Genomic DNA, 26,603 nt, shown 5'->3' with positions numbered 1-26,603 from the left:
CCAACTATGGTTAAAATATGTTAATATAAAAATAATTAGGTTCAGAATGTTTGTATCCGAAAATTAAACTTTTTATGTTGCACATATTTCTTTCAATTCCACACTTATAAAGCAGATTTTGTATTTTGGTCCAGAATATATCTACTGTTGAACATTTAATGAAAAGATGTTCGTAATCTTCTAGGACTCTACATTTAACGCAGAGAGGAGTTTCAGAAATTTTCCAGGAGCATCGTACGTCTCCGCTTATAAGTATTTTATTTATAACTCTAAATTTAAATTGTTTATGTCGGTTATCTGGAATTCTTTTTATAAACTGATATACACTGTCCCATTTTATAGGGGCCGCCGTGGCCGAGTGGTTAAGGTCGCTAACTTAAAATCACTTGCCCCTCATCGATGTGGGTTCGAGCCTCACTCGGGGCGTTGAATTCTTCATGTGAGGAAGCCATCCGGCTGGCTTACGGAAGGTCGGTGGTTCTATCCAGGTGCCCGCTCGTGATGAAATAATGCACGGAGGGGGCACCTGGGGTCTTCCTCCACCATTAAAGCTGGAAAGTCGCCATATGACCTATCATGTGTCGGTGCGACGTTAAATCCAACATCAACAACAACAAGTCCCATTCTATTTCTTCGTTTACTTTAGTTGACCAATACTTATGAGTAATCGGTTTTGTAGATATTGTTTTGACTAATATTTGGTAAATTTCTTTGGTATCAGGCGTTTCTAAAGATTTTCCTTTAACTTTTAAAATTCTATCAGTTTTTACTTTTGTTTTAGTCAAATTTTCAGATTTGAGCTTTTGCTTCCATGATTTTGGTATAGCCTGGAAAATCTGATTCAATTCAGCTAAACAGTTTCTTTTGTCTGTCAGCTTATTCAGTATAATATTTTGATCAATTTCTCCTTTTATGTTAATTATATCATTCACGAATAAAATATTTGAGTTAATCCAACTTTCAAAAAAATAAACATTGATTATTTATGTGTATGAAACTGTTACCCCATAACATTTGTCTTCTTACCCAAACGAATGTCTTTATTTTATGATGTTTTTCTAAGTTTTTAACCTTCATCCAGAGTTCTATTAAGTTTTTTATAAAAATCTGAAATATTGTTTAGTTGAATACTTTTCACACTGTTCAGATTACATTGAAAAATTAGAAAGTCTTTTCCAAAATCTTCTAAGTAGTAATTTGGAATGATTTTCCAACTTGCATTATTATCATCTGTCAGCGCTTTTACCCATTTTAGTTTTATGGCAGTAATATAGGTTTCAGTGTCTATCATATCTATTCCACCACATTCTTTAGCACCAATAAGTGTGGTTCGTTTTATTTTTTCTCTTTTATTATCCCACATAAACTTGAATATCAATGTATTTATATCTTTTATTATTTCTTTTGGTACAACTAGAGAATGAAATAAATACGTGAATTTTGGTATTAGTAGAGATTTTATGACCTGAACTTTGCCATAAATGATCATCTTACGTTTACTCCATGCTTCTATTAATTGTTTACATTCTGTCATTAAAATAATCTGTAAGAATATTTCCGATGCAATACCAGAACACTTTATAAAATTCGGCTGGGAGACCATCAATTCCGGGACTTTTATTAGACTTCATTTCAAAAACTGATTTTTTAATTTCATCTGTTGTAAATAAACCTTCGCAAATATCTGTATCTGTTTCATAGTGTTTTTGTCCATATAGCGTATTGTCTAGGTATGATATTATTGTATCTTGGTCAATTGTATCTGATGAATATAATGTTTTATAATAATTAACAGTCAGTTTTAAAATTGACGTTTCTTCTGTAACTATTTCACCATTGATTTTCAACGAGTGTATAGATTTCTTTGTTTGCTTTGATTTTTCGAGGTTTAAAAAATATTTTGTATTCTTTTCACCTTCTTCAATGTATTTTATTCTTGATCTAATCTGTGCGCCTTTAGCTTTAATGTCATATAATTCTTGTATTTTAGATTCTAAACTTTCTATTTCTATTTTTGTAACAACCGTTTCTTCTTTTTCGAGTAGTAATTTCAGCTTGGCCTCTAATTCATCAATTTTGTCTCTTCTTTCCTTTTCTTTCATTTTCGAGTAGTTTATTGATGTATTTTTAATTTCAGTTTTGCAAAAACTCCCAGAGATCAGTTTTAGATACAGTGTTTTTGTAAGTGGTTTCACTTTTGTTTTATTGTTTATTCTATTAAAGTTTTGAAATTATTATCATTTAAATACATTGTATTAAGTTTCCAATATCCTTTACCACGTTTTGTAGCTTTTGTTACTTTTAATGAAATAGCCTGGTGATCTGTAAATTTAATACACGCAGGTCTTATATCTGCACCTAAAATCAGAGGCATTACATTTTCTTCAATCAGCCAATAATCGATTCTAATTTTTCAGAGCCATTTCGTCTTCTCTAGGTGTACTGGATTTTATTATTATTAAAAAGTTTCCATACATCTTTAAGATTGTTTGATTTAACGAAATTCGTAAGACCTTTTCCAGGTTTTGATTTAGAATTTTCATTTTTGTTATATCTATCAGAGAGTTGCAATGTATCATTCATATCACCACCTGTTATGATATATCCTAGGACATTAGCTTTGGCATTGTTTGCGTAAATGTTTAGAATTGTATAGGTGTCGTTGTCTATGAAAATGTTAATAAGTAGATTCTATATAGCGACCGTTTACATCAACGAAATAGTTTTTTAGTTCATAGCTCACTGATTTTTTATTAGAATAGAACATCCTCTGCTTGTTGAAGTACCGAATGAATGGAACAAGGCCCAGTCTTTAAATTCTTGTAAGATCAAATCTGTTATGTCATTTGTGAAATGTGTTTCCTGCAACAATAAAATTTGCACTTTTTGCGATATAACATATTCCAGCAGCCTACTACGCTTGTTTTTATCCCGAACGCCTTGAACATTCAAGGATAAGAAATGAATAAACTTACTCATAATGTAATGTTAATCATAAGGATCGTGGACAAGATTTGAAAAAATAAAAACATTTTGCTACTAGATGTTTCAAAAACTAAGTGTTCGACAACTCCTGTGTGAAATACAAAGAACTGACCCTTACCGGAAAAAAACCATAAGGAAACAAGAACTTATGTATTAATCTGGTACAAAAGACAATCTTCATGCATATGTTCTTAGATAACTTCCAATAAAGCGACCAAAATATGCATAGACTTAATGCTTATAACAGGGAAACTCGAACAAATAAATTTTCAAAGTGGGCAAATACATAAGGCAAAGTATATTACATTTAACAATTCCTTGCTTGGATAATAAAAACACTAAAACCACGTGGTCACCTGTCTTGCGGCTTGTTCGCGTCATTTTACTATAAACTGGCACGAAAAAAAAGCCGCTTTGAACAAGTACATATTTATACATAAAATATAGATTGTATTCAACCGCTTCAAAATTGAATTTATCGTGCTAGCATGCTTACATTTACCTGAGATCAGCAGTTCGTTACCGTTACTAGATTCATCACACTGAATTTAAAAAATACCAATGTATAGATACACACGTTATATATCTTTCTAAAAAATACGTGTGTACAATAGGCACAATTTCATTCGTTTCAGCTTGAAACAAAAATGTTGAAAATGTCTATGTAAATCAAAACTTATGAATTTTGTATTCAATATACAAATCTCAAGTATTTATGTATTCGTTACATGGGTGGATGAATATTGACACAATTTTAAAGAAGCCGGTATGTATAAAATTATTTCGTTTCATTTTGCCTTTAAACAAGTTATTATCTTGACAATTCATTATAAACACATTTGTATATAGATATGCAGTATAGGTAACTTTGGGTTTATACATAATGCTGAGCTTGATATATAAAATCATATCACATGTTCAGTTTAACAATATATGTAATTGTATATATCATTTTATTCACAAACACATGTGTTTGATTTTTTTTAATTAATATACGCTGGAATAACTTATTCAAGAAATAAGCGTTTCGTAAAGATCCGTATGAAATCATTGTTCCTTGTGTGTCCGTATTCGATTGCCTGCTGGGTGATTGACTGGTAAATTAGCACTGACCAGTTATTTGCACGCCTTTTTCGTGTTGTCATGAGGATCCTCCAGTGGTGTAGGAGGTGACCTAGTTACCGATCCTGTTTGGTTTTTGTTAGATGTCTCGTTCGTGTTTGTTTTGAAATATGTGTCAAGTTGTTGTTGCAATCTGACTAAAGTACTTGATCTTCTAAACGAAGATCTGAGAACGACCCATTCACATTCGTCTTCTGTAGATTTTGGATTTCCAGTATTGCTAGTTTTATTTTCGCAAATCTATTTTTATTTGAACCAATCATAGGACTCATTCAACAAGCATTAGGCAGAACTATCAAAATGGCGACGATCGATGAATTGTTACACGATACTTTGAAAAAATTTAAAATTGACAAGTTTAAACCAGAGCAAAGAATAATATTTGATGCGATATGGTCAGGTAAAGACTGTGTTGGAGTTCTCCCGACAGGTTTTGGGAAATCTCTGCCATACCAAGTGTTATCTTTGGTAGAGCGAAAGTGGAATGGCAGCCGGACAGTACCGTCACCAAAGATAATTGTATGCTGTCCTCTTATTTCATTAATGATGGACCAGGTCGGGCGACTAAGAGAAATACCTGACGTATCAGCATTTTATTTAGGTTAGTTTTTATCTTTTGTTTCCTTTATTTAATAGATATATGTTTTTTCTCTTTTGTTTTATGAAAATGTGTATACATGTGGCTTATCAATTAAGGCAGTGGCTATTCGTACGGTCACGTAGGAATAGCTTCGCAGGCTCTCCCATAAGAACAGTGAAAAGCCTGCAGGTTGTTATTCCTACGGCAGTTTTTATTGTAATACATAGTACTGTACTGAAGTCATTCAACTGATATATTTTCAACCGATTTCGGAAATTACGTGTAAACACACTTGGTCATTGTGTTACAAATAATTTTGTCAGGTTTGAATTGCTGCAAACATGTCAAGCTGATCTGTGACAAACGTCCAAATCCTAACTAATGTTCTGTAAATTTTTCATGTTTAACTGAAATAAAATATGTTTAAACTAAGTATAAAAATAAAATAAAGGTCAATTAACATGTTTAGAGTGGTGAGAGATTCGTGCTGTTTTGAAAAATTTGCATGCATACAAACGAAACATAGATGAATAATTCTCTAACTGTTTTAGTTGAAAACGCTTGGTCAATATTTTTAGTGTTTCAATATTAAAAATATGTACACGTATTAACATCTACATCTATACAACCAACACTGTCAATTTTCACTTAAATAGGTATTTTACACTAACGACAAAAATATTACAAAGAGCCGTAGGAATAGCCACAGACGGGCTTTTCACTATTCTTACGGGAGAGCCGTAAGAATAGCCTGTGAGGCTATTCCTACGTGACCGTAAGAATAGCCACTTCCATCAATCAAAATAATTTGATGTTCAGATGTTTTATACCAGGCAATGTTAACATATAAACTTAAAGGACCAGAATAATGAGAATAAATCACAGTACACAGTCATGTAAAGTTATTGTTTCAATGTGGCAAGTTCTTCAGGTGCTGGATATTGGCTAGTATTCATTCAGAATAGTCATTTACAACTGTTGGTGCCATTAATCAAACAAAATAAATCTTACACAATTTTAAATATTACTGAGGTAAATTGTGGAAAACTCACGCCAATGGTACACAAAAACATGATGCCCTTTGGGTGAAAAAATATATATATACAGCTAGTGAAACAGTTCAGTCTCCCAGAAAATTACATCAGCGTGGGTGAAGAATAAGGCTTTTATACAATAATGTAAGTACTTTATTCATTAACTATGGTTTGCCTAAAATTACACTAAAGGAACTTTCACAATGCTACACCAGGGTTTTTTTCTAGTTAATTTGGAAACATAGCCTATACCCCCAAAATTGGGAATTTTGACGTGTAAATGTTCCAAATTTGGAAATAATTGGATATAGAAAAGATGTGTTAAAAGCATTTTCTCATACTGTAACATTTGTTTCACATTGTACAACCTTTTTAACATACTTAACATACTTCCATTACAATATGGTCCATAATTTGGTAAGAATTTGTGCAATTTCGATAAAAAATTTTTCAGGATGTAGATTGGGAATTTTTGTACTCATTTTGGGAAAAAAATACATACTTTTTGGCATTGGGAATATAGCCCAATAACGGCTATAAAAACAGTCGACAACCCTGTAACACACAGCCTTTCTTTCTTTGACAAGTACACACTGAGGCATTCTCAAAGTATGGAACATTGCAATTGAAGTATTGCTAAAAATATAGAAGTATTTAAATGAAGGCAATGCTAACGCCGTCAGGTAGCTCAGTTGGTAGAGCAACCCAGACATGTTTTTAAACTACTTGTTATGGGGAGGTCCCAGGTTCGATTCCTGGCCTGACGAAAGCATTGCTTTTATTTTTTAAAAATGATTAATTTAATTTGTAACAAAATTACACAAACGGCTAAACAGGATTGTTTAAACCAATACCATGGATTGCCTCAAATTTAATTCAATATGGTAGGTTTGTGTGAATGGAGGTATACATTTGGACGCTGTATAGTATATGACTATTTCAATGTACCTGTAAATATTAAACTTATTTATTTAAGGTGAAAGTGAAGAAAGTGATTTGCTGATAAAGGAGGAGAAGTTTGACTATCTGTTTGGTTCACCAGAGCATCTGGTTGGTGATGATTCATGGAGAAATGTTATAAAGACCTTCAACGTATCTACAATTGTTGTAGATGAATTTCACACAATCACATCATGGTATGTTTTATAGATACAGGATAACATTATATCAATGATTAATGTGTGTAATTTTTAATAAAAATACATTTTTTGTAAAATTTTGTTTTTATGCAAATCTTTCTGGCGGAAACAGATTTTGCTGACTTGCAACCAGTACAGACCTAGATCAGCCTGCACATTCATGGTTTGCAGTCTTTGGTATTCAGTCAGTACATTTTCAGTGATTAATGCTTTAAATTGTAAGTTGTAATGCTCAAAGTATTTGATGGACTAGTCCATTTTCCAAATATAGCAAAATAAAGCCCAATCCTCAAGTGTCATTGCTATAGAAACAAACTAGTGGCACAGTTACATATTTATTATTATATCATGACATGCATACATTGTTACAAAACATTGCATTTACTAACAGAAACAACATAATCAACATACAATGCTCAAAAAGTGATTTACACAAATGAATAACACAATTATTCAGTAAAGTAAGCAAAGTATTTTTATATGCACTAGTATTGTACACTCACTGAATAAAAGAACTACTCCAACCATCTCAAATGCTTTTTTTGCCAATATGTTAAAAATGACGCCAATTAGTTTATATAAAAACGTTTCAGGAACATCAATATTTAAAAACAAAATACATAATTCATGAAATATATGCATTTTGGTATTATGATGAGGATGAAAATGAAATAACTTAGAATAAGTGAAAGTGCATGAAAGCTTTAATTTGAAATTTAAAAAAAGGAAGGGCTCATTCATTAACTATTCAGTACAGACTTATTGCACTTACGCGCAATGATGTGGATATAGCACAGCAATTACTTAAAATACTGAAATGTTTAAGAAATTTTTTTAGGCAAAAACAGAGCTAACTTACAATGCTTCAAAATAAACCTTATATTCTGAGTACCATGGGGGCTTAATTAATTAAACTTTTATGACAGATTTATGGCTGTTATATCATAAGACTGGGTAATGATATGGATAAACTGTTATTAAGTTGAAATAAAATCCATTTAGTAATCAATTTAACTAAGATTTAGTTAAGTAAAGTGGTGCACCAAATTCTAATTAAAAATGGGGGAATATTCAGGAAACTTGGTGCAATATCCTTCTGTATTATGATGTGGGTGATAATAAGAAGTAACTACATTAAATATAAAGCAAATCAATATAATAACAAGTACAAAAGCTTATAAAACACAAAATGCCCAACCTTAATGCATCCGTTAATTGCACATGGAACAGAAGTTATTTGGTTACTGTGCATTGAATTGTATTATACAGACCTCACAAGTCATTTACTTGTCTTATGTTACATCCATATCAAATGTGATGTTATACCAAAGTATTTACTAGTTATTTTGAACAAATGTTCCACTGTTTTGGGTCACTGTGACCTTGACCTTTGGCCTACAGACCTCAAAATCAATAGGGACATCTGCTGACCATGCTTCCTATAAATTTTTGTGATCATACACTTTCTAAAGTTATCCTCTGGAAACCGTTTAAATTTTCCAGGTCACTGTGACATACAGGTTTGACCAACTGGCCTCAAAATCAATACGGTTCTAAATTTCATAAAACCTAGACTTTCAGAAATACTTAGGATATTGGCAAAATATCAAATCTCCAGTAACCTGTTTCGTTCAGTGTATACAACGTCAATGACAATTCAATAAAAAAATATTGCAAATCTTTAAGGTAAACAAACAGTTAAAAAGTACAATGCACTGATAATTTAAAGTTTTCTTTGCAGGTTACCCATATTTTACATAAACATAATACGCATGAAGTTACTGCAATAAATAATGACACAAATATAATTCAACCACTCCCTCATACACCCCAGAGAAAAATAAACAACACAAATCATCATAACTAACCAGATCTGTACATTTTCAGGTTAAATATAGTAAACATTTTTGTTATTTGAAATACTATTTGTTTCTTTCAGGGGTGAAGATGACACAGGTAAAGTATTCAGGAAGTGGTTCAGTCACTTAGGGGAGCTCAGATCTTTCTTCCCTTCAGCTTCTATATTGGCACTTAGTGCAACATGTAAAAAGTCTCATTACAAAAAGCTCAATAGGTAAGAGCGTTGGTCTACGGATCTCGGGGTCGCGAGTTCGATCCTCGGGCGGGGCGTATGTTCTCCGTGACTATTTGATAAACGACATTGTGTCTGATATCATTAGTCCTCCACCTCTGATTCATGTGGGGAAGTTGGCAGTTACTTGCGGAGAACAGGTTTGTACTGGTACAGAATCCAGGAACACTGGTTAGGTTAACTGCCCGCCGTTACATGACTGAAATACTGTTGAAAAACGGCGTTAAACCCAAAACAAACAAACATTACAAAAAAGTTATGAAAACACTAAACATGAAAGGAGATACAGTTATTGTGAAAGTGTCTCCTAACAGATCAAATATTAAAATCATAGTACATAAAGTCATTAGCATTGAAAATGATTTCTTAAAAGTTGTTGATGCTCTCCAGGAAAACATGATGCCTAGAACATTAATCTACTGTTCCTCAATTAAAGATGTTTCACTTATTTATAACTACCTTACCAGTGAAGCAATAAACACCTTAACATTTATTGGCATGTATCATTCTGAAACACCAAGTAAAAACAAAGAAGAAATACTGGACAGATTAAAGGAACACAACAGCAACTTTGTAATAATTGCTACAAATGCTTTGGGCATGGGCATTGACATAGTAAACTGTAACAATGTGATTATTTATGGGGCTCCCTATACAGTCACCGATTTCTGGCAACAAGTTGGACGCATTGGTCGTGACGGTTCCAATTCAACTGCCATCCTTGCCTATAATTCATATCATTTAAGATCAGCTGATGAAGATGTCAAAATGATTTTCAAAACAAAAAGCTGCAGACGCATGTCTGCAATATCTGAATTTCTAACAAAGAAGGAACGAAAGATTTTACGAAATAAAACAGGCAACCATCTGTGCTGTGATTTCTGTGAGAAATCGTGCACATGTGGTAAATGCTCATCAACTTCACTGGAAAAATTGTTCATGTCAAATAACAATGACACAGAAGATGAAAACTTAACTGACAATAGCAGTACAATTTCATATGAATATTCTGATCCAGAATATGATTTCAGTGACTGGGAGATGGAGGAACTGTCAATATACTGAACTTTGTTCTGGGTTTCAGGCCATTTTTCAACAGTAATTCAGTTATGTAACAGTGGGCAGTGAAGGCATCAGTAATTCGGTCAAAAATATGCTTCTGTGGTATAGCCAAAATAAGTCCAAAGTAAATAAAATATATGCTCATTTTCAGAATTTTGTGTACATAGAACAAAGGCTGGTAACATACTTTTTCAATGCTAGAATATATTCTGAATGGAATAACAGGGTATTCATTCTTATATACCCCAAGTGGTAAGTTTTGTAGACCAAAATTGATTGTGCCGACAAGACCAAATATACCCAAGTTTTGGGTAGCACACCACAACTTACTGGCATTTCACTAGGAACTTTTATAGCCCCTATTTCCTTTTCATCAAAATCAATAGTCATCTGCTAGTTCTGACCAACCTCCCTATCAAATTTCAAGATCCAAGGCACAAGAGTTCTTGAGTTATCATATGGAAACCATTTAACTGTTCTGGGTTACTGTGACCTTGACCTTTGACGTACTGGCCTCAAAATCAATGGGTCATGATCATAATCCGGAAACCGTCTTAACTGTTCCAGGTCACTGTGGCCTTAACCTTTGCCGAACTTACCTCAAAATCAATAGGGGTCTTCTACTGGTCATTACCATCCTCCCTATCACCTTTCATTTACCTTAACGCAAGCGTTCTTGAGTTAATATACGGAAACCATTTAACTGTTCTGGGTCACTGTGACCTTTGACCTACTAGCCTCAAAATCAGAAGGGTTATTTGCTGGTCATGATCAAGGTCCCTTTAAACTTTCATGACCGTATGCCAAAGCGGTCATTACTTATCATCTGGAAGCGCTTAACTGTTCAAGGCCAGTGTGACCTTGACCTTAATGGTGTGATTGACCTGAAAATCAGTAGGTGTCATCTGTTGGTCATGCCCAACCTCCCTCTTAACTTTCTTGATCCTAGGCTCAAGCGTTCTTGAGTTATCATCCGGAAACTAATTGGTCTACATACCAACCGTCCGACAGACTGACCAACATCTCCAAAACAATATACCCTTCCTTCTTCAAAGTGGGGGTGGGGGATGGAGGGAAGGGCATAAGAAATGGATTCTGTACCAGTACAAACCTGTTCTCTGCAAGTAACTGCAAACTTCACCACGTAAATCAAAGGTGGAGGAAAAATACTTTCATACACAATTTCTTTTATAAAATCGTCAAGGATACCGTCTCACCACAGGAACTCTGAATCCCTATTTTATAGATGTAGGCTGAGCAGACAGACTCATATACTGTACAGACAGTGGCAGTAAAACTGTACTTTCATTCAAAGGTGCAAGCATCTTGAATTATTCAAAATATATTAATAAGCTGCAGTCTTTATTCTTAACAAGTGAATGAAGTATTGTCATGCTATACAAAGTCCCCTACTCGGAGGTACCTAATTTTCTCAATAGCAAAAAGCATAATAAACTAATATCTGTCAATGATGTATTAACAATATCTATACAATCAATGTGTAATAACGAAACAATTGGATTAAATTTGAATATACAGAAACGTACAGTTGTTGATTGTTTCATAACATCTATTATAAATTTATAAACAAGGGTGCTAGAATGTCACAATATATGCCCATATATCATAGCAAATACTCATATGGATTTTTTTTTGTTTTTTCAATTTTTTATTTCACTTTAGAACAAATTAAACAATTAACAACATATACTATTCTATCTGACAATACAAAGAGAAGATTATTCAGTTATATATATCTATAGTTCTGAACTAAACGTTGTAACAATGACAGACAGTAATAGAAATAAAAAACATTCATTTTGTTTTTGTTCTAAAATGTTTTTCTATATGATGAATAATGGAAAATGATGATATATGAAATGAAATGATGATGGAGTGTCGTGAGAAAGGAGAGGGGGTGTGGGGGGAGGGGGGGGGGTGTGTTGGTGTGTGTCTCTATTTGTAATATAATGTAAAAATACAAAGAGTAATCAGAGTAGAGTATTTGTTTTGCTCACAAATTATATATATATATATATACACACATACATATACACACACACATATATATATATATATACATATATATACTTGTACATTGTATTTGGTACTGTTTATGCAACATCAAGAAATTCTTTCCATTTCGCATTAAACGTGTCCGTTTTATTCTTTATACTTGCAATTGTATATTCTATGTTTATTCTGTATTGAAGATATACTCTGAATAATTCAAAGCTTGGTGGAGATTTGTTGTATTTGCTTTTAACAATAAAATATTTTGCTAAAATTCGAATAAAATTAATAATTTTTTGTTTGCGTTTCCCAATGTTTCCATAGAAACCTAGTGAAATAGTTTTAAAGTTAAAAGGGATATCTGCGATACTTTTTCTTGAAAGATATGTCTTAATATCACTCCATAGGGTTTGTATTGATTGGCATTCCCAAAACATATGTATAAATGTTTCTGGTGCCATTGAACAAAATTCACACATATTTGATGAAGATATTTTACATTTGTATAGGAATACATTAGTTGGTGCTATTCTCATTAAGTATTTATATTGAAATGTTCTCAATCTGGTATCAATTGTACTGATAATGGGATTAGTATAAATACTTTTCCAATTTAGATTGTCGTTTAAAAAAAGTGTTTCCCATTTTTGACTTTGGGTATTAGTAATTTTTTTCGCCCTCACTTGTAATTGGTAGAACAGTCTATTTACTTGAGTATCCTGTTTTATTTTTGAAACCAAATATTCTTGCTGTACTATTGTATTTATGTCTTCATGTTTTAATCTCAGTTTCCAATTGGCTTTTACTCCCCCTATTATTTTATGATATAACATAAAATCACATTCTGATATATCGTAAAGATTTTTAACGAAATCGAAGGAATAGAACTTTTTAATGTGGAATTTTTTGGCCAATTATAAACAAGAGCTGTTAGAGGACAGCAATAATCGACTCTTTAACAGTCTTGTCAACTGAATGAATACAAAACGGGCATAATTATGTAAAAATTTGACCTTATCAGCTCATGACAGTGGACAAATGTGTGAAATTTGAATCAAATTCCCATTAGTGGATACTGAGATACCACCTTACATACAGCATAACAATTAAACTGCAAATTGTTAAGTGAAAAAAGGGGCATACATTTTGAAAAAATGCAAAGTAGAGTTATAGGACATGCACTGTGCATGTCAGATCATGACATTGAAGTGAAGTTGTGTGAAGTTTAAATCCCTTCCCATTAGTGGATACTTAGATACCATCTTACATAGAAAACAAGAGGGTCATGATGACCCTGGATCGCTCACCGGAGTAATACGAGCTACATGTTTCAAATGTCAAACTGATGATTTTTAGAATGTTTCTGGAAGATTTTCCGATGAACAATCAAGTAACCCCTGGGGCAGGACCAATTTTACCCCGGGGATCATGATTTTAACAAAGTTTCTAGAAGTCTACTAGGCAAATTTATGAAGATTTCCCTATGTACAATCAGGTAATCCCTGGGGCTGGGTAAATTTGACCCCTTGGGTCACGATTTGAAAATGTTTTGTAGAGGTCTATTAGGCAATGCTACATGTGAAATATCTAAGCTCTAGGCATTCTGGTTTATTTTTAGAATTTTTTTAAGATTTTGCTAAGTAAAATCAAGTGACCCCTTGGGCGGGGTCAATTTTGACCCCGGGATCATGATTTGAACAAATTTAGTAGAGGTCCATTAGACAATGTCAAATGTCAAATATCTAACCTCTAGGGCTTTTGGTTTTTGAGAAGATGTTTTAAGATTTTCCTATGTAAAATCAAATGACCTCTGGGGCGGGTTAAATTTTGACCCCGGGGTCATGATTTGAAAAAATTTGGTAGAAGTCCACTAGGCAATGCTTCATACCAAATATCTAAGCTCTACGGCTTCTGGTTATTGAGAAGAAGATTTTTAAAGATTTTCGTTTCGGTTGCCATAGCAACCAGAGTTCTGCATGAAATTCAATTCTTTGAATAATTTTAGTAGAGCTTCAGCGAAGGAACATTCCTGTGAAGTTTAGATGAAATTGGCCTAGCAGTTTATGAGGAGATGTCGTTTAAAGTAAAAGTTTACGGACAACAGACGCCGGACGGTGAGTGATCAGAATAGCTCACCCTGAGTGAGCTAAAAAACTTAACCAAAGACTGCTACTTGGAAAAAGTGGCATAAATTTGAAAAAGAAATGAAAAGTAGAGTTATGGGACCTAATTAGTGCATTCCTTCAGTAATTTTGACCTCTAAATGTGACCTTGACCTTTTAGCTAATGGCCAAGGTGTTGGGCATGACACATTATCTCATGCAGGGGAACATTTATGCCAAGTAATATTGTTATCCCTAGATGGATGCCAAATTCTGAACCCGACAGGAAATAAATGCTATTGACCTTTGACCTCGAACTGTGACCTTGACCTTAAATAGGAGTCCGGATTTTGTGCATGACATGTTGTCTCATTATTGGGAACATTTGTCCCAAGCAATGTTAAAATTTCGTCATGGATGGCAGAGTTATGAACAGGACAGGAAAAAAACCCAGTTGACCTTTGACCGCCAATTATGACCATGGCCGTTAAGCTAGGTTCTTGGTGTTTCACATGACACATCACCTCTTCATGGGAAACATTTATACCAAGACATATATTGTAATCCCTGAAGGGATGACAGAGTTCTGGACCAGAGAGGACAAAAAAATATTGACCTTTGAGCTCGACTTGTGACCATGACCTTTAAGAAAAGGGTGTGGGTTTGGAGCATGACACATCATCTCAATCTATGGGGAACATTTGTGCCAAGTAATATTAAAATCCCTTCATGAATGACAGAGTTATGGACCAGACAGGAAACAGACTCTGTTCATGCCATGTTAACATTTGACTGCAATGTATGACCTTGACCTTTGAGGTAGGGGTCTGAAATTTGCACATGAGACATCATCTTATTATCAGGTACATTTGTGCCTAGTAATATTAAAATACCTTCATAGGTGGCAGAGTTATAGACCGGACAGGAAAAAAGCCCTGTTGACCTTTGACATGCAATTGTAACCTTGACCTTTGATCCAAGGTCCAGATTTTGCGCACGACACGTCACCTCATCATGGGAAACATTTTTGCCAAGTAATATTGATGCATGAATAACAGAGTTGTGGATAGCAGGAATGACCGGAATGATGGAAAACAGCATTCTTATAGTCCCTGAAAATGGGTTTCAACAAATAGGGGACTAAATAACACAGCATGTAACTGAAGTGAAAAAATTCTTAAAGTTTGTGTGCAGAAATCTAGCGAACAAAGCCTTATACATGAAAAACAAAACTACTAAAATATCGACTATTAATGCAAATTTAGTTTATTTACAACTGCAAAGTTTTCAAACATTTCAAAAAATAAAGATATCTTACTAAATCTGGAGGTCAGTCCCTTTAAAAATACATTTGCGTAATCCATCATTCAATAAATGATTCAGTGAAACATATTAACGTAAAATTGTACAATGCGAAAAAATACAATAAAGATAAAGTTGTCTGATTTTTTCACATTGTACAATTTTACTTTAATAACATGTTTCACTGATTCATTTATTGTGAACAAGCGATTAAGCAGATGTCATTTAAATGGGACTGACCTCCAGTCTGGCTGACTCATGGGTTCTGCACATCTTGATGAGGTGATCATTTGATCTAAGTTTCATGACAATTCTTCAAAGGGTTTAGGAGGTACAGAGCGGACATGAAATGTTACGGACAAACAGATCTTCACCAAACTTAAACAAAATCTGTTTGTCAATAAGTCCTCTGCCAAAGTTGATAACTAGCCAAACTGACCTAGGCACTTTGGAATTATGGCCCTTGAATTACTGAAAATCGGCCTTTTTACTCTTGTCTGCGCTCTCAATCGAACATTTCTCATACGACCTTCACCAAACTTAAAAAAAATGTATTTGTCTATAACTCCTCAGCCAAGTTTCATAACTAGCCAAATTGCCTTAGGCATTTGTGAATTATGGCCCTTGAATAACCCAAAAGCATCCTTTTTATTCTTCAAAGGTATATTTGTAGTGAGTACACAGTATATAAAGACTGACTTACTATTGAATTATTAGCCACTTGTGGGAGACATGCACTTTTCTGAAAAGCAGCTCTACTTTTAAGTTGGTTTACAAATGTTTGTTCCTTAATCTTCTGAAAGGCAACACTGGCCTGTGTCTTACAATCATTTCTGACAAACCTTTGTAACAATCTTTGAAAGGATTGTTTGCTTGGATAAGTTTTCTACAAACTAGTTTACGATCCTGATGATCAGTGAAAGCATCAACACTCAGCAAATCGGCAACAACTCTCTTTACATCATCTCGGTATGATGGCAGTTTATGGTAACCTTTTCTGCCACGAATGTTACAAATGTCATCTACATGTTTTACAGCATTTATTAAATGCGGAAATTCCTTTGAATGCTTAATAATGCTCTCTTTTGTTTGGAATCCTGAGCAAGTGTTTTTGGTGTCCCTATTTAGAATTTCAACATATTCATCAAGAGAAATATTGCTGTTTTTACCCCCAGATATGTTAATAAACCTGTTGGCAATGAGACGTTTAGTCTGATGAACAGGCAGAGTTCCAGACATCATTGCAGTTAAATGAACACTACCAATTAAATATTTGATTTTATGGGTTTTATTATAAATGGGGTTTCATATTTTGCACTTCTTACAACCCTATAACCATCTCCCATATCAACTGCTGAATCTAGATTTTTATGCAAAGCAGTCAGTCTGAACAGAGAAAGCACATAGTCATGTAATTCATCAGATGCTTCTTTTTTCAATGTTTTGTCAGAATTTTGCTTAGACGGTTGAAATCCATGTTCATTTTTTTCATGAGCTTTTAAAGAATCTACATATGAGTACGAGCTGTTACAGAAATGACATTTGAATCTATCATTTTCAAGCGAGCTAATCCAGTAATTTTCCTCATGGTCTGGATTTGTTAGGATTTCTCTCAACTCCATAAACATATCATCTTCAAAAAAGACTTTGTTCAATAGATTTCTGCATACAGAATTAATCCAGTCTATTTGACACTCATTAGTCCACCCATCAAAATCCTTAGGCAAAGGTATCTCAGATTCAGCACTATCGAGTCCAAAATTATTCAAAAATAAAACACAGCACATAGCATCAAACACTGTATAATAAAGATGTTTATAAGCTCTATATGAATTTTTCACCCCTCCTTTAACATTCCTTGCATTCAAGAAGTTTCTGTAATAATAAATTGTTCCTCTGTCTCTGGATGATTCTGTGTTGTATGTGGTTCTATGAATGGCCTGCAAAAGTTAACAATGGAATTTAAAGAAATAAACTGGTCTGAAAAAAAAAATGGCCAGATATTGTTAATGGATTAAACAGACATTAAATACTGGATGATAAACTCTGACAGATGATTAAGCGAACCAACTTTGAATTCTTTTATTGTAATTGGTTACTTAACTATAAAAGAACAACCCGTCTTATAGCAAACACTTACAACACCAACTGGTGGAAACAGAAACAAAATTGGTAAAAAGTCTGTAAAAATAAATGACTTAAATTTATCTCTTTAAAAATTATTTATCCAAAATTACTGGGGAAAAGGATATTTTGTGCATGCTCAATGTCAACACATATGAAGGTCTGACATTGGGCCACTTCTCAGTACTTGATCCAGAATTACCGTTGCAGCATTTTTAGGAAGGTCTCAAGATATTACTATGGAGAAAATTTTGTAAATGACAAAATGGTAAAATGTACATACAGTCCCCATTTTACATATCCATTTCAGGACCTCACTTCGTCTGAGCTTGCTTACTAAATATTAATTTGAATTATGTAATTTTTTTCAGTAACTGTAAAGCTTTATTTTGATACCTACCACTGATAACAACTTGCAGACATAAAAAAGTTACAGGTAAAAAAAACCTCATTTTCTGTCAGAGTTTATCATCAGTACAAGTAAGGATTTTTTCCTGAAAACCATATGACATCAACCACTTACTGTAAAATCATTTAATTTTGTTAAAAAAAAATTGTGGTGTTGGCCAAAACAGCTGTTTCATGAATTCTTGGATTTAAAACTTTTTATTTTTTCATAATTTACACAAAACTTGTTGTTACATTTGAAACCTACAATGTGAAACAGTGCTACCATGGTTACTGAATTTGCAATCTACACCGCAGGAGATTAGTGAATGGAAATTTGCCAGTCGACAACCGCGTTATTGTATATGACCTGTTATTCGCAAAACTGAATAAAAATATGAAATATTCAAGTAGAACAGTTGGCTAAAATAAGTAAGTGTCAAAACCATAGCACCTGGGATATAGTCTTTCACATTCAGCATTCATAATCGAAAATAACCTGCAAAAGTGATAATGGCTTGTGACATCACTTTTTTTATATGTATGAAATACGGGATAGTGAAATGATTGCATTTGAGAAGGGCATATAATATAATAATTGTAGACTTATTTTGAGGTCAATATGTATGTTTACGGACCTATAAAAATCATACTGACCTCAGACTGCATTATCGGTCAAAATCATTTTAACAGGTCCGTAAAAAAAGCATACTGACCTCGGCATAAGTCAATAACTGTATGATATTTAATAGTCCAAAGTACTAGTATTTACTATATGTAAGTCAAAATAAAGGCTAGTGTATAAAGTCAGAGTGAGGCCGAATAAGTGCAATTCTTATATGATTGTTTCTGTTAAAACACGCTTTTGACATTCGAACAAGTCGTCTGATTGGTTAAAATAAAAATAGCAATACTGGAAATCAAAAATATACAGAAGACGTATGTGAATTGGTCGTTCTCAGATCTTCGTTTAGAATATCAAGTAAGATTGGGAGACATAATGAAAAAACAAATCTCACCTCTAGGAAATTCATCAACCTATGAAAATCCTCAATTTTCGAAATAAAACCCTCTAGTCGTTCCAACCCACTGTCGGCATTGCTCATTGCTTTTTGTGCAAGTTGAATTCTTTCATCAGTTAGCCTATCACCTTTAACAACAAAGACATATTGAAATGTTATTTATGCTAAATACAAAATAACGTGTGCTCATAACACATACACATGAGAAAATGTACGTTTATTAAAAAGAAATCCCCTATCACAATATAATAATGTAAAATACAAGAGGGTCATGATGTCCCTGGATCGCTCACCTGAGTAATATGAGCCACATGTTTCAAATGGCAAACTGATGCCAAAATATTAAGAAGGTAGGTCAGTAGGTCACATTCATGTAACTGATTTAAGATCGGTGTGCAAAACTGTATATGTCATCAAAAATTCCAGGCTGTATTTTTAAAAACAAAAAAGTAGGTCAAGGTCACAGTCAAATATTCCCTAATTGCTTGGGGTCATCAGGTAATTATAATTAAACAGTGTAGGAAATATGATCTGATAATTCTTGAAGTATCTTTTCCTATATAACTCATAATTATAATAAGTGACCCCCAGGGTGGGGCCTCTTTTCACCAAATTCGCATTATTTGAACAAATTTGTTACAGATCCACCAGGCAATGCTACATACCAAATATCAAAGGACTAGGCCTTGAACTTTCAGACAAGAACATCTAATTTTATTTCCTATATAAGGCTATGTTAAACTTGGTACCCCCAGGGCAGGGCCTCTTTTCACCATAGGGACATAATTTGAAAAATGCTTAAAGCCACTTATCTTATTAAAAATTTAATTTATCACTTACGGATTTCATAATATCAAGTTTGTCTTCTAAAGTAAGAGAAATATATTTATTATATACGTCTGACCTCCAGTCACCTAATATCTGAATTTCATCAGCTGCTACTTCGATCGAAAGGCAAAAGTTGCAAACCCCCTACGAAATGAATGTGAGGAAAAACTGACCGGATCATAACCTAGTTCCGCAAGAACAGACTTTAATTTATTTTGAAACATATAATAATTGATCATATGTTTTTCATCCAGAGAAAATAAAGGTTGATCATCTCTAATGGTAGGAACAAATTCTAACATTTTGTAATAGGCTACAACTGGACACAAACAAGATCTAGGTAACCTCAACAAAATTTTGGCAGAGAAACACTAGGAAATGCAACATACTTCATATCAATAGCCTAGGCCTTGCAGTTTCAGGCAAGAAGTTTTTTAAAGTTTTTTTCCCCATATAAGTCTATGTAAAACCTGAGACCCCCGGGACAGGGCCTCTTTTCACCCCAGGGGCATAATTTAAACAATTTTGATAGATGACTACAAGGCAATGCTACCTACAAAATATCAAAGGCCTAGGTCTTGTGGTTTTACCCAAGAAGATTTTTTAATTTTTTACTATATAAGTCTATGTAAAAATTGTGACCCCCGGGGCGGGGCCTCTTTTCACCCCAAGGACACACCTTGAACAATCTTGATAGAGGACCATAAGATGATGTCATAGGCAAAATATCAAGGCTCTACGCTTTGCAGTTTTGGACAAGAATTTTTAAAGATTTTCCTTTCGGCTGCCATGGCAACCAGAGTTCTGCATGGAATTAATTTTTTTGAATAATTTTGAAAAGGGACCACCCAAGGATCATTCCTGTGAAGTTTGGCATAATTCTGCCTAGTGGTTTTCAAGAAGAAGATTTTTTAAGAAAATGTTGACGGACGCACAACACACGACGGACATTGAGCAGTCAGAAAAGGTCACCCTTTCGCTAAGGTGAGGTAATAATTCATAATCAATAAAAGAATGCATATATGCCCTCCTTCTTAGTAATGCTATAAAGTGAAGGTATTGAATTTTGGGCATTTGCTGTTCTAACAGCCCACTGCCTTTCCCCCAAGACATTTAGCTTGTTAGTATACGGTCATAGTACAAAGTGAAACAAGCTATATAACTAATATCAGGTCATTCCTAATGGCATTTAAGTTTCCCTTTTAATGTCAAACACACTCAAAAATATGCACTTTATCAATAGACTTAATGTGGGGATATTTATGTACTATTTCTCCAAAAAAAAAATGAATATGAGATTAATTTCACCTCCAAAGAAAACTTCTTCTATAATCTCTTCCCCTTCTTTTGGAACAAACTTCTCACTCAAAAGCTTCAAAAGCTGTATTACGTCTTGCGTCTTCTTCTCATCACAATCAAATAGTCCTAAAGAACACTGAAAATGAAAGAACAAATCATGTAATAAATCCTTAATATCCAAATACAACTAAATTTATTAAGCAAAATTATTTAATTTTTTACACTACTGAAGATAGTTTCACAGAATGAAGTATATAATTGAAATATATGTTTCAATATGGCATTAGCAACAGCATCTTTGACCTAGACAACTACTTTTTACCCTTTTTTTTGTACCTGAGATGTTTTCATTCCAGCATAATCACTGTAACAATGCTTCAGATGATCAGGATACAGATTTCCTAGTGTTTTCCTCATTTGTTCATTATTTTCAATCACTGAACGAGCCACAATAAATGTTAGTTCATCACGCAGTAATTCAAGATCATTTACTGATGGAATAAAGTCTGCTGCTGACAAACTTTCAACAGCTTTCACTGATGTACTATCGTTTTTTTCTACTACAATTCTGTCAATCACACCTATAACATTAAACAAATGCAAAGACTGTGTTTCTTGCTGGGATGTCCTGTATGACGGAATGATATTTTTGTCCCAATTATCTCCTACCAGTTGGTAAGTTCGGTTGCCACCTGTTATCCATTTATTTTTAACTTCAAGCAGATCATTATCCAGATTTTCCTGCCATGACTGCAGTTTATCAGAGACTGTCTGTGGTACAACACAGATTCCCAATTTTGCAAGACGTTCAACATCCTAAAATAATATATTTAATAATGATATCAATAAATTTTACTTCTCTGAGTGTCACTATTACTTAATCTCAATACAATGTATATAACATATAAAAATATAAAGAAATTTCATCTAAGATATGCAATTAATAGAAGACAGGTTTTTTTATTCTGCTTTATTCACAATGCCTACAAGAGTGTCAGACTGTCACAAAGTATGCCCGTCATCAAACTTGGCCTAATTCAAGGGCCATAATGCATATGAGTATTGAGTAGCTGTGCCATTTGCCTGGTTATCGAATTTGGCTGAGATATTATGCCCACCAACATTGTCAGCAAGTTTGGTGAAGATCGGATGAAAAATGTGTGAATTAGAGAGCGGACAAGGCTAAATTCGCAGTTTTTCAAGTAATTCAAGGGCCATAATACACGAGTGCCTGAAGCAATTTGGCTGTTTATCAAACTTGGCCGAGATATTATGCTCACAAACATTGTCAGCAAGTTTGGTGAAGATCGGATGAAAAATGTGTGAATTAGAGAGCGGACAAGGCTAAATTCGCAGTTTTTCAAGTAATTCAAGGGCCATAATACACGAGTGCCTGAAGCAATTTGGCTGTTTATCGAACTTGGCCGAGATATTATGCTCACAAACATTGTAAGGAAGTTTGTTGAAGATCGAATGAAAACTGTTTCACTTAGTGAGCGGATATTATTTGGATGCTGGCTCGCCACTGGCACAAGTATTCACATAATAGGCCCCACTCTTTCAAGAGACAGGCGTATGCTATAAAAAGTATTCAATTTTCATAAAAAAGTGAAAAAAATTCCCAATTTATATTCTGAAGAAAAAAAAATCATCAAAATTGCACAAACATTGACCCAATTATGAACAATGTTCTCATGGCAGTATGTTAAAGAGGTTGTACAAAGTTAAACAAGTGTATGAGAAAGTGCTTAAAGTTAAACAAGTGTATGAGAAAGTGCTTAAACAAATAGTTACTATATCCTATGGGAGTAACTATTTCCAAATTTGGATAATTTTATGTGTCAAAATCCCAATTTTGGGGTATAAACAGCAAGAAAATAAACTTGGAAGATGATTTTAATCAAACTGAGCGAGGCACATACTTGCTGGCAGTTTCATCAACAACAGCTGTCACAAGAAACAGCGCGCTAAACTATTTCCATGTTGAATAGTGAAACTTGCCATTCCAATAATCATAATGTCCCTTCTATCAGACTGATGTATAACAAGAGCTGCCACAGGAGACAGCGGGCTCGACTATTTTGAAGCTGGATAGTGAAAATAGGCACGTCTGCGGTTTTTTATGCGCATCTTTCTGCGCAGCCTAAACTGACATGAAGTCAACATTTGTTGACACGAGTGATAGACAATCTTAAATATGAAGAATCTTGAATAAAATAACATTTTTAATAGGTTTTATCAGTAATCACATGTTGATACTGGTTTATGTTGTATTGACATGTATCATGCAACTTGCCATTTGTGGCTGTGTTTTGACAGCGCATTAGTACAAAGACAGTATTGTTCATACAAGAGGGTCATGATGACCGTGGATCGCTCACCTGAGTAATATGAGCTACATGTTTCAAATGTCAAACTGATGATAAAATATTAAGAAATTCAGTAGGTCACATTCATGGTCAATGATATTCAGTGTTTTACGATTTGTGTGCAAAACTGTGTATGTCATCAAAATTTCAGGGCTGTATCTTAAAAAACAAGAAAGCAGGTCAGTAGGTGAAGGTCACAGTCAGGTGACAGTCAAGTGACATCATATTACTTAGGGTCATCAGGTAATTATAATTAAACAGTCTTGGAAATAGGATCAGATGATTTTTTAAGTATTTTTCCTATATAACATAATAACTAAGTGACCCCAGGGTGGGCCTCTTTTAACCCCATTGGCATAATTTAAACAATTTTGGTAGAGGACTTCTAGACAATGTATCATACCAAATATCAAAAGCCTAGGTCGTATGGTTTCAGACAAGAAGATTTTTAAAGCTTTTTCCTATATAAGTCTATATAAAACTTGGGACCCCCAGGGCAGGGCCTCTTTTCACCCAAGGAGTACAATTTGAATAATTTTGGTTGAGGACCATAAGACAATGCTACAAACAAAATATCAAAGGTCTAAGTGTTGTGGTTTCAGACAAGAAGATCTTTTAACTTTTGTTCCTACATGTATGTAAGTCTATGGAAAACTTATGACCCCCAGGGCGGGGCCATATTTGGCCCTAGGGGGATAATTTGAATAATCTTGGTAGGGAACCACTAGATGATGCTACATACCAAATATCAAAGCCCTAGGCCATGTGGTTCTGTACAAGAATATTTTCAAAGTTTTCCTTATATAAGTCATTCTAAACCATGTGACCCCCAGGGCGGGGCCATATTTGACACTAGGGGGATTATTTGAATAATTTTGTTAGAGGACCACTATATGATGCTACACACCAGATATCAAAGCCCTAGGCCCTGTGGTTTTGGACAAGAAATATTTTTAAGTTTTTGCCTTCAGTTGCCATCGCAACCAGAGTTCCGCATGGAATTCAATTCTTAGAACAAATTTGAAAAGGGGCCACCCAAGGATCATTCCTGTGAAGTTTGGTGTTATTCTGCCCTGTGGTTTTCAAGATTTTTTTTTTGGAAAATGTTGACAGATGCTCGAGGGATGATGGACATTGAGCAGTCAGAAAAGCTCACCATGAGCCTTTGGCTATCGTGAGCTAAAAACTATAGGACTTCTCTTTAATAAAATCTATTCAGTAATAACAGAGATAGAGTGATGGTGCACCAAAACTTTAAGTGGGATAATTCATTAAATATAGGAGCAAATGTTACGGCCATTGTGCTATTTGATGTTTGTTTCTTTGTTTGTTTCTTCTGGGTTTAATGCCGTTTTTCAACAGTATTTCAGTCATAGATGTGGGTGATGATGAGGAATAACTATTTCTATGAAGTAGTTACAGAGATAAAGAGAAAGTGAATAAAACTTTAACCAATAATGCAAACGTTGATGCCAGGGCGAGTAGGATAGCTCTCCATATAGTCAAGCCAACAATGAAAAGCTAAATAAACTGGAGCTGCTTTTGCACATATCTCCCACAAATGACTAATGACATAAATGATAAATAAGAATTCAGTCTTTATATACTGTTTACTAACTACAAAACTTTTAATATACCTTTAAGAGTAAAAGGCCTACTCTGGGTAATTCAAAAGCTATAATTCCGAAGTGCCTCAGCCAATTTTGCTAATTATCCAACTTGCCTGGATAAGTTTGGTTAAGATCGTATGAGAAATGTTCAAGTTAGAGCGTGAAGAAGAGTAAAAAGGGCAGTTTTCGGTTATTCAAGGGCCATAATTCATAAGAGCCTGGGCCGACTTGGCTAGTTATTTAACTTAGACGAGGACTTATTGTCAAACACATTTTCTTCAAGTTTGATAAAGATCAAATGAGAAATACTCTACTTGGAGCTCAGAGAAGAGTAACAAGAGCTGTCCTTAAGACAACGTGCTCAACTTTTCTCAGTGCTTCACTCTGAATTAGAGCTTTGTCATTAAAAAAATCCAAGTTAAAAAGGGACATAACTCTGTCAAATTCAAATCAGAGTTATGGGAATTGTGTCTCCTAGTGCAGACTTTATAAATAACTATTTGAGTTTGAAGTCAAAAGCTTTAATAGTAACCGAGATATTTGACTTTATCCAAAAAAAATAAATCTAAGTTAAAAAGGGACATAATTCTGTCAAAATTCAAATCAGAGTTATGGGGATTGTTTCTCCTGGTGTACACTTTGATGGTAAACAAGTATTTTAAGTTTGAAGTCAAAAGCTTTGATAGTAACAGGGATATTTTACTTTATCAAAATCTTTAAGCAAAAGTTCTAAGTTAAAAACGGGCATAATTCTGTCAAAATTCAAATCAGAGTTATGGGAATTGTATCTCCTGGTGTAGACTTTCATAGTAAAGAACTATATAAAGTTTTTCAAGTCAAAAGCTTTTATAGTAACAGTGATATTTGACTTTATTCAAAAAAATTAAACCAATGGCGACTGCGACACGACAGCGAGTTACAATAGCTATACTTTTTCTTCGAAAAGTCGAGTAAAAGACTTTGATTTGAACTTTGCCAAAGTGTGTAGTTCAAGCAATCTTGTTGAAGTTTGGTGTAGATCGGAATGAGAAATGTTGACTTAAGAGTTTCACAGCTATGAGACAGAAACCAGACAGGAAAAAACTCACATACTACACAGACATGAGTAAATCAATATGTTTCCTCACCACTGTGTGGTGACAGACATAATATCTTTCAAAACTTTACAATGTGAAGCTTTTTAATATTGAAATTTATTAGTAAATAGCCATACCCTCTGTGTACATCCGCCATGAAGTAACACCATTCCATTCAAATACTGAAGGGTTGTCATTTCTCTATTTCCTTGCATGTATGCAATGCCAATAGCAAATAGACATGGTGAAATTCTTTACTCGGAACAGACATCGGAATGTCATTTGAGGCCATGGAATGAACAATCCAGGAGAGTATTTGGAGCACCAAGTAACAACTGCTGGTGTAAGGTTCCAAGAAAAACGGCATTATTCCATTATAGGAACTTATCATTCAGCACAAAGGCTGACTTCCTTTTACAGATGCTTGCAACACTCGGACTGATAATAACTTGCAGCC

General features: G+C 34.1%; 2 protein-coding genes and 1 non-coding gene across 3 annotated transcripts; 2 read left to right on the top strand and 1 right to left on the bottom strand.

Annotated features, from left to right (window-relative positions):
- Positions 1-4,407: 4,407 nt before the first annotated feature.
- On the top strand, positions 4,408-10,182 carry LOC128548721 (bifunctional 3'-5' exonuclease/ATP-dependent helicase WRN-like). Its single transcript, XM_053524103.1, has 4 exons — positions 4,408-4,708; positions 6,698-6,813; positions 8,765-8,934; positions 9,198-10,182. Exons 1-4 carry the CDS (start codon positions 4,408-4,410, stop codon positions 10,015-10,017), a joined length of 1,407 nt encoding a protein of 468 aa, XP_053380078.1. The 3' UTR covers positions 10,018-10,182.
- Trnam-cau (transfer RNA methionine (anticodon CAU)) lies at positions 6,399-6,488 on the top strand. The gene is given in 2 exon segments: positions 6,399-6,435; positions 6,453-6,488. It is a non-coding gene; the product is annotated as a tRNA-Met (tRNA).
- A 1,803-nt stretch (positions 10,183-11,985) lies between the features above and the next one.
- On the bottom strand, positions 11,986-26,361 carry LOC123537039 (uncharacterized). Its single transcript, XM_053524101.1, has 5 exons — positions 26,284-26,361; positions 21,428-21,907; positions 21,101-21,227; positions 18,962-19,092; positions 11,986-17,371 (listed from the first exon to the last, which is right to left on the bottom strand). Exons 1-5 carry the CDS (start codon positions 26,359-26,361, stop codon positions 16,697-16,699), a joined length of 1,491 nt encoding a protein of 496 aa, XP_053380076.1. The 3' UTR covers positions 11,986-16,696.
- Between the last annotated feature and the right edge of the window lie 242 nt (positions 26,362-26,603).

Source organism: Mercenaria mercenaria, chromosome 15 (assembly GCF_021730395.1).
Source record: "Mercenaria mercenaria strain notata chromosome 15, MADL_Memer_1, whole genome shotgun sequence".
NCBI classification, from domain to species: Eukaryota; Metazoa; Mollusca; class Bivalvia; order Venerida; family Veneridae; genus Mercenaria; species Mercenaria mercenaria.
Note: the sequence above shows the minus strand (reverse complement) of the source record. Positions and strands in the feature narration are given on the sequence as shown.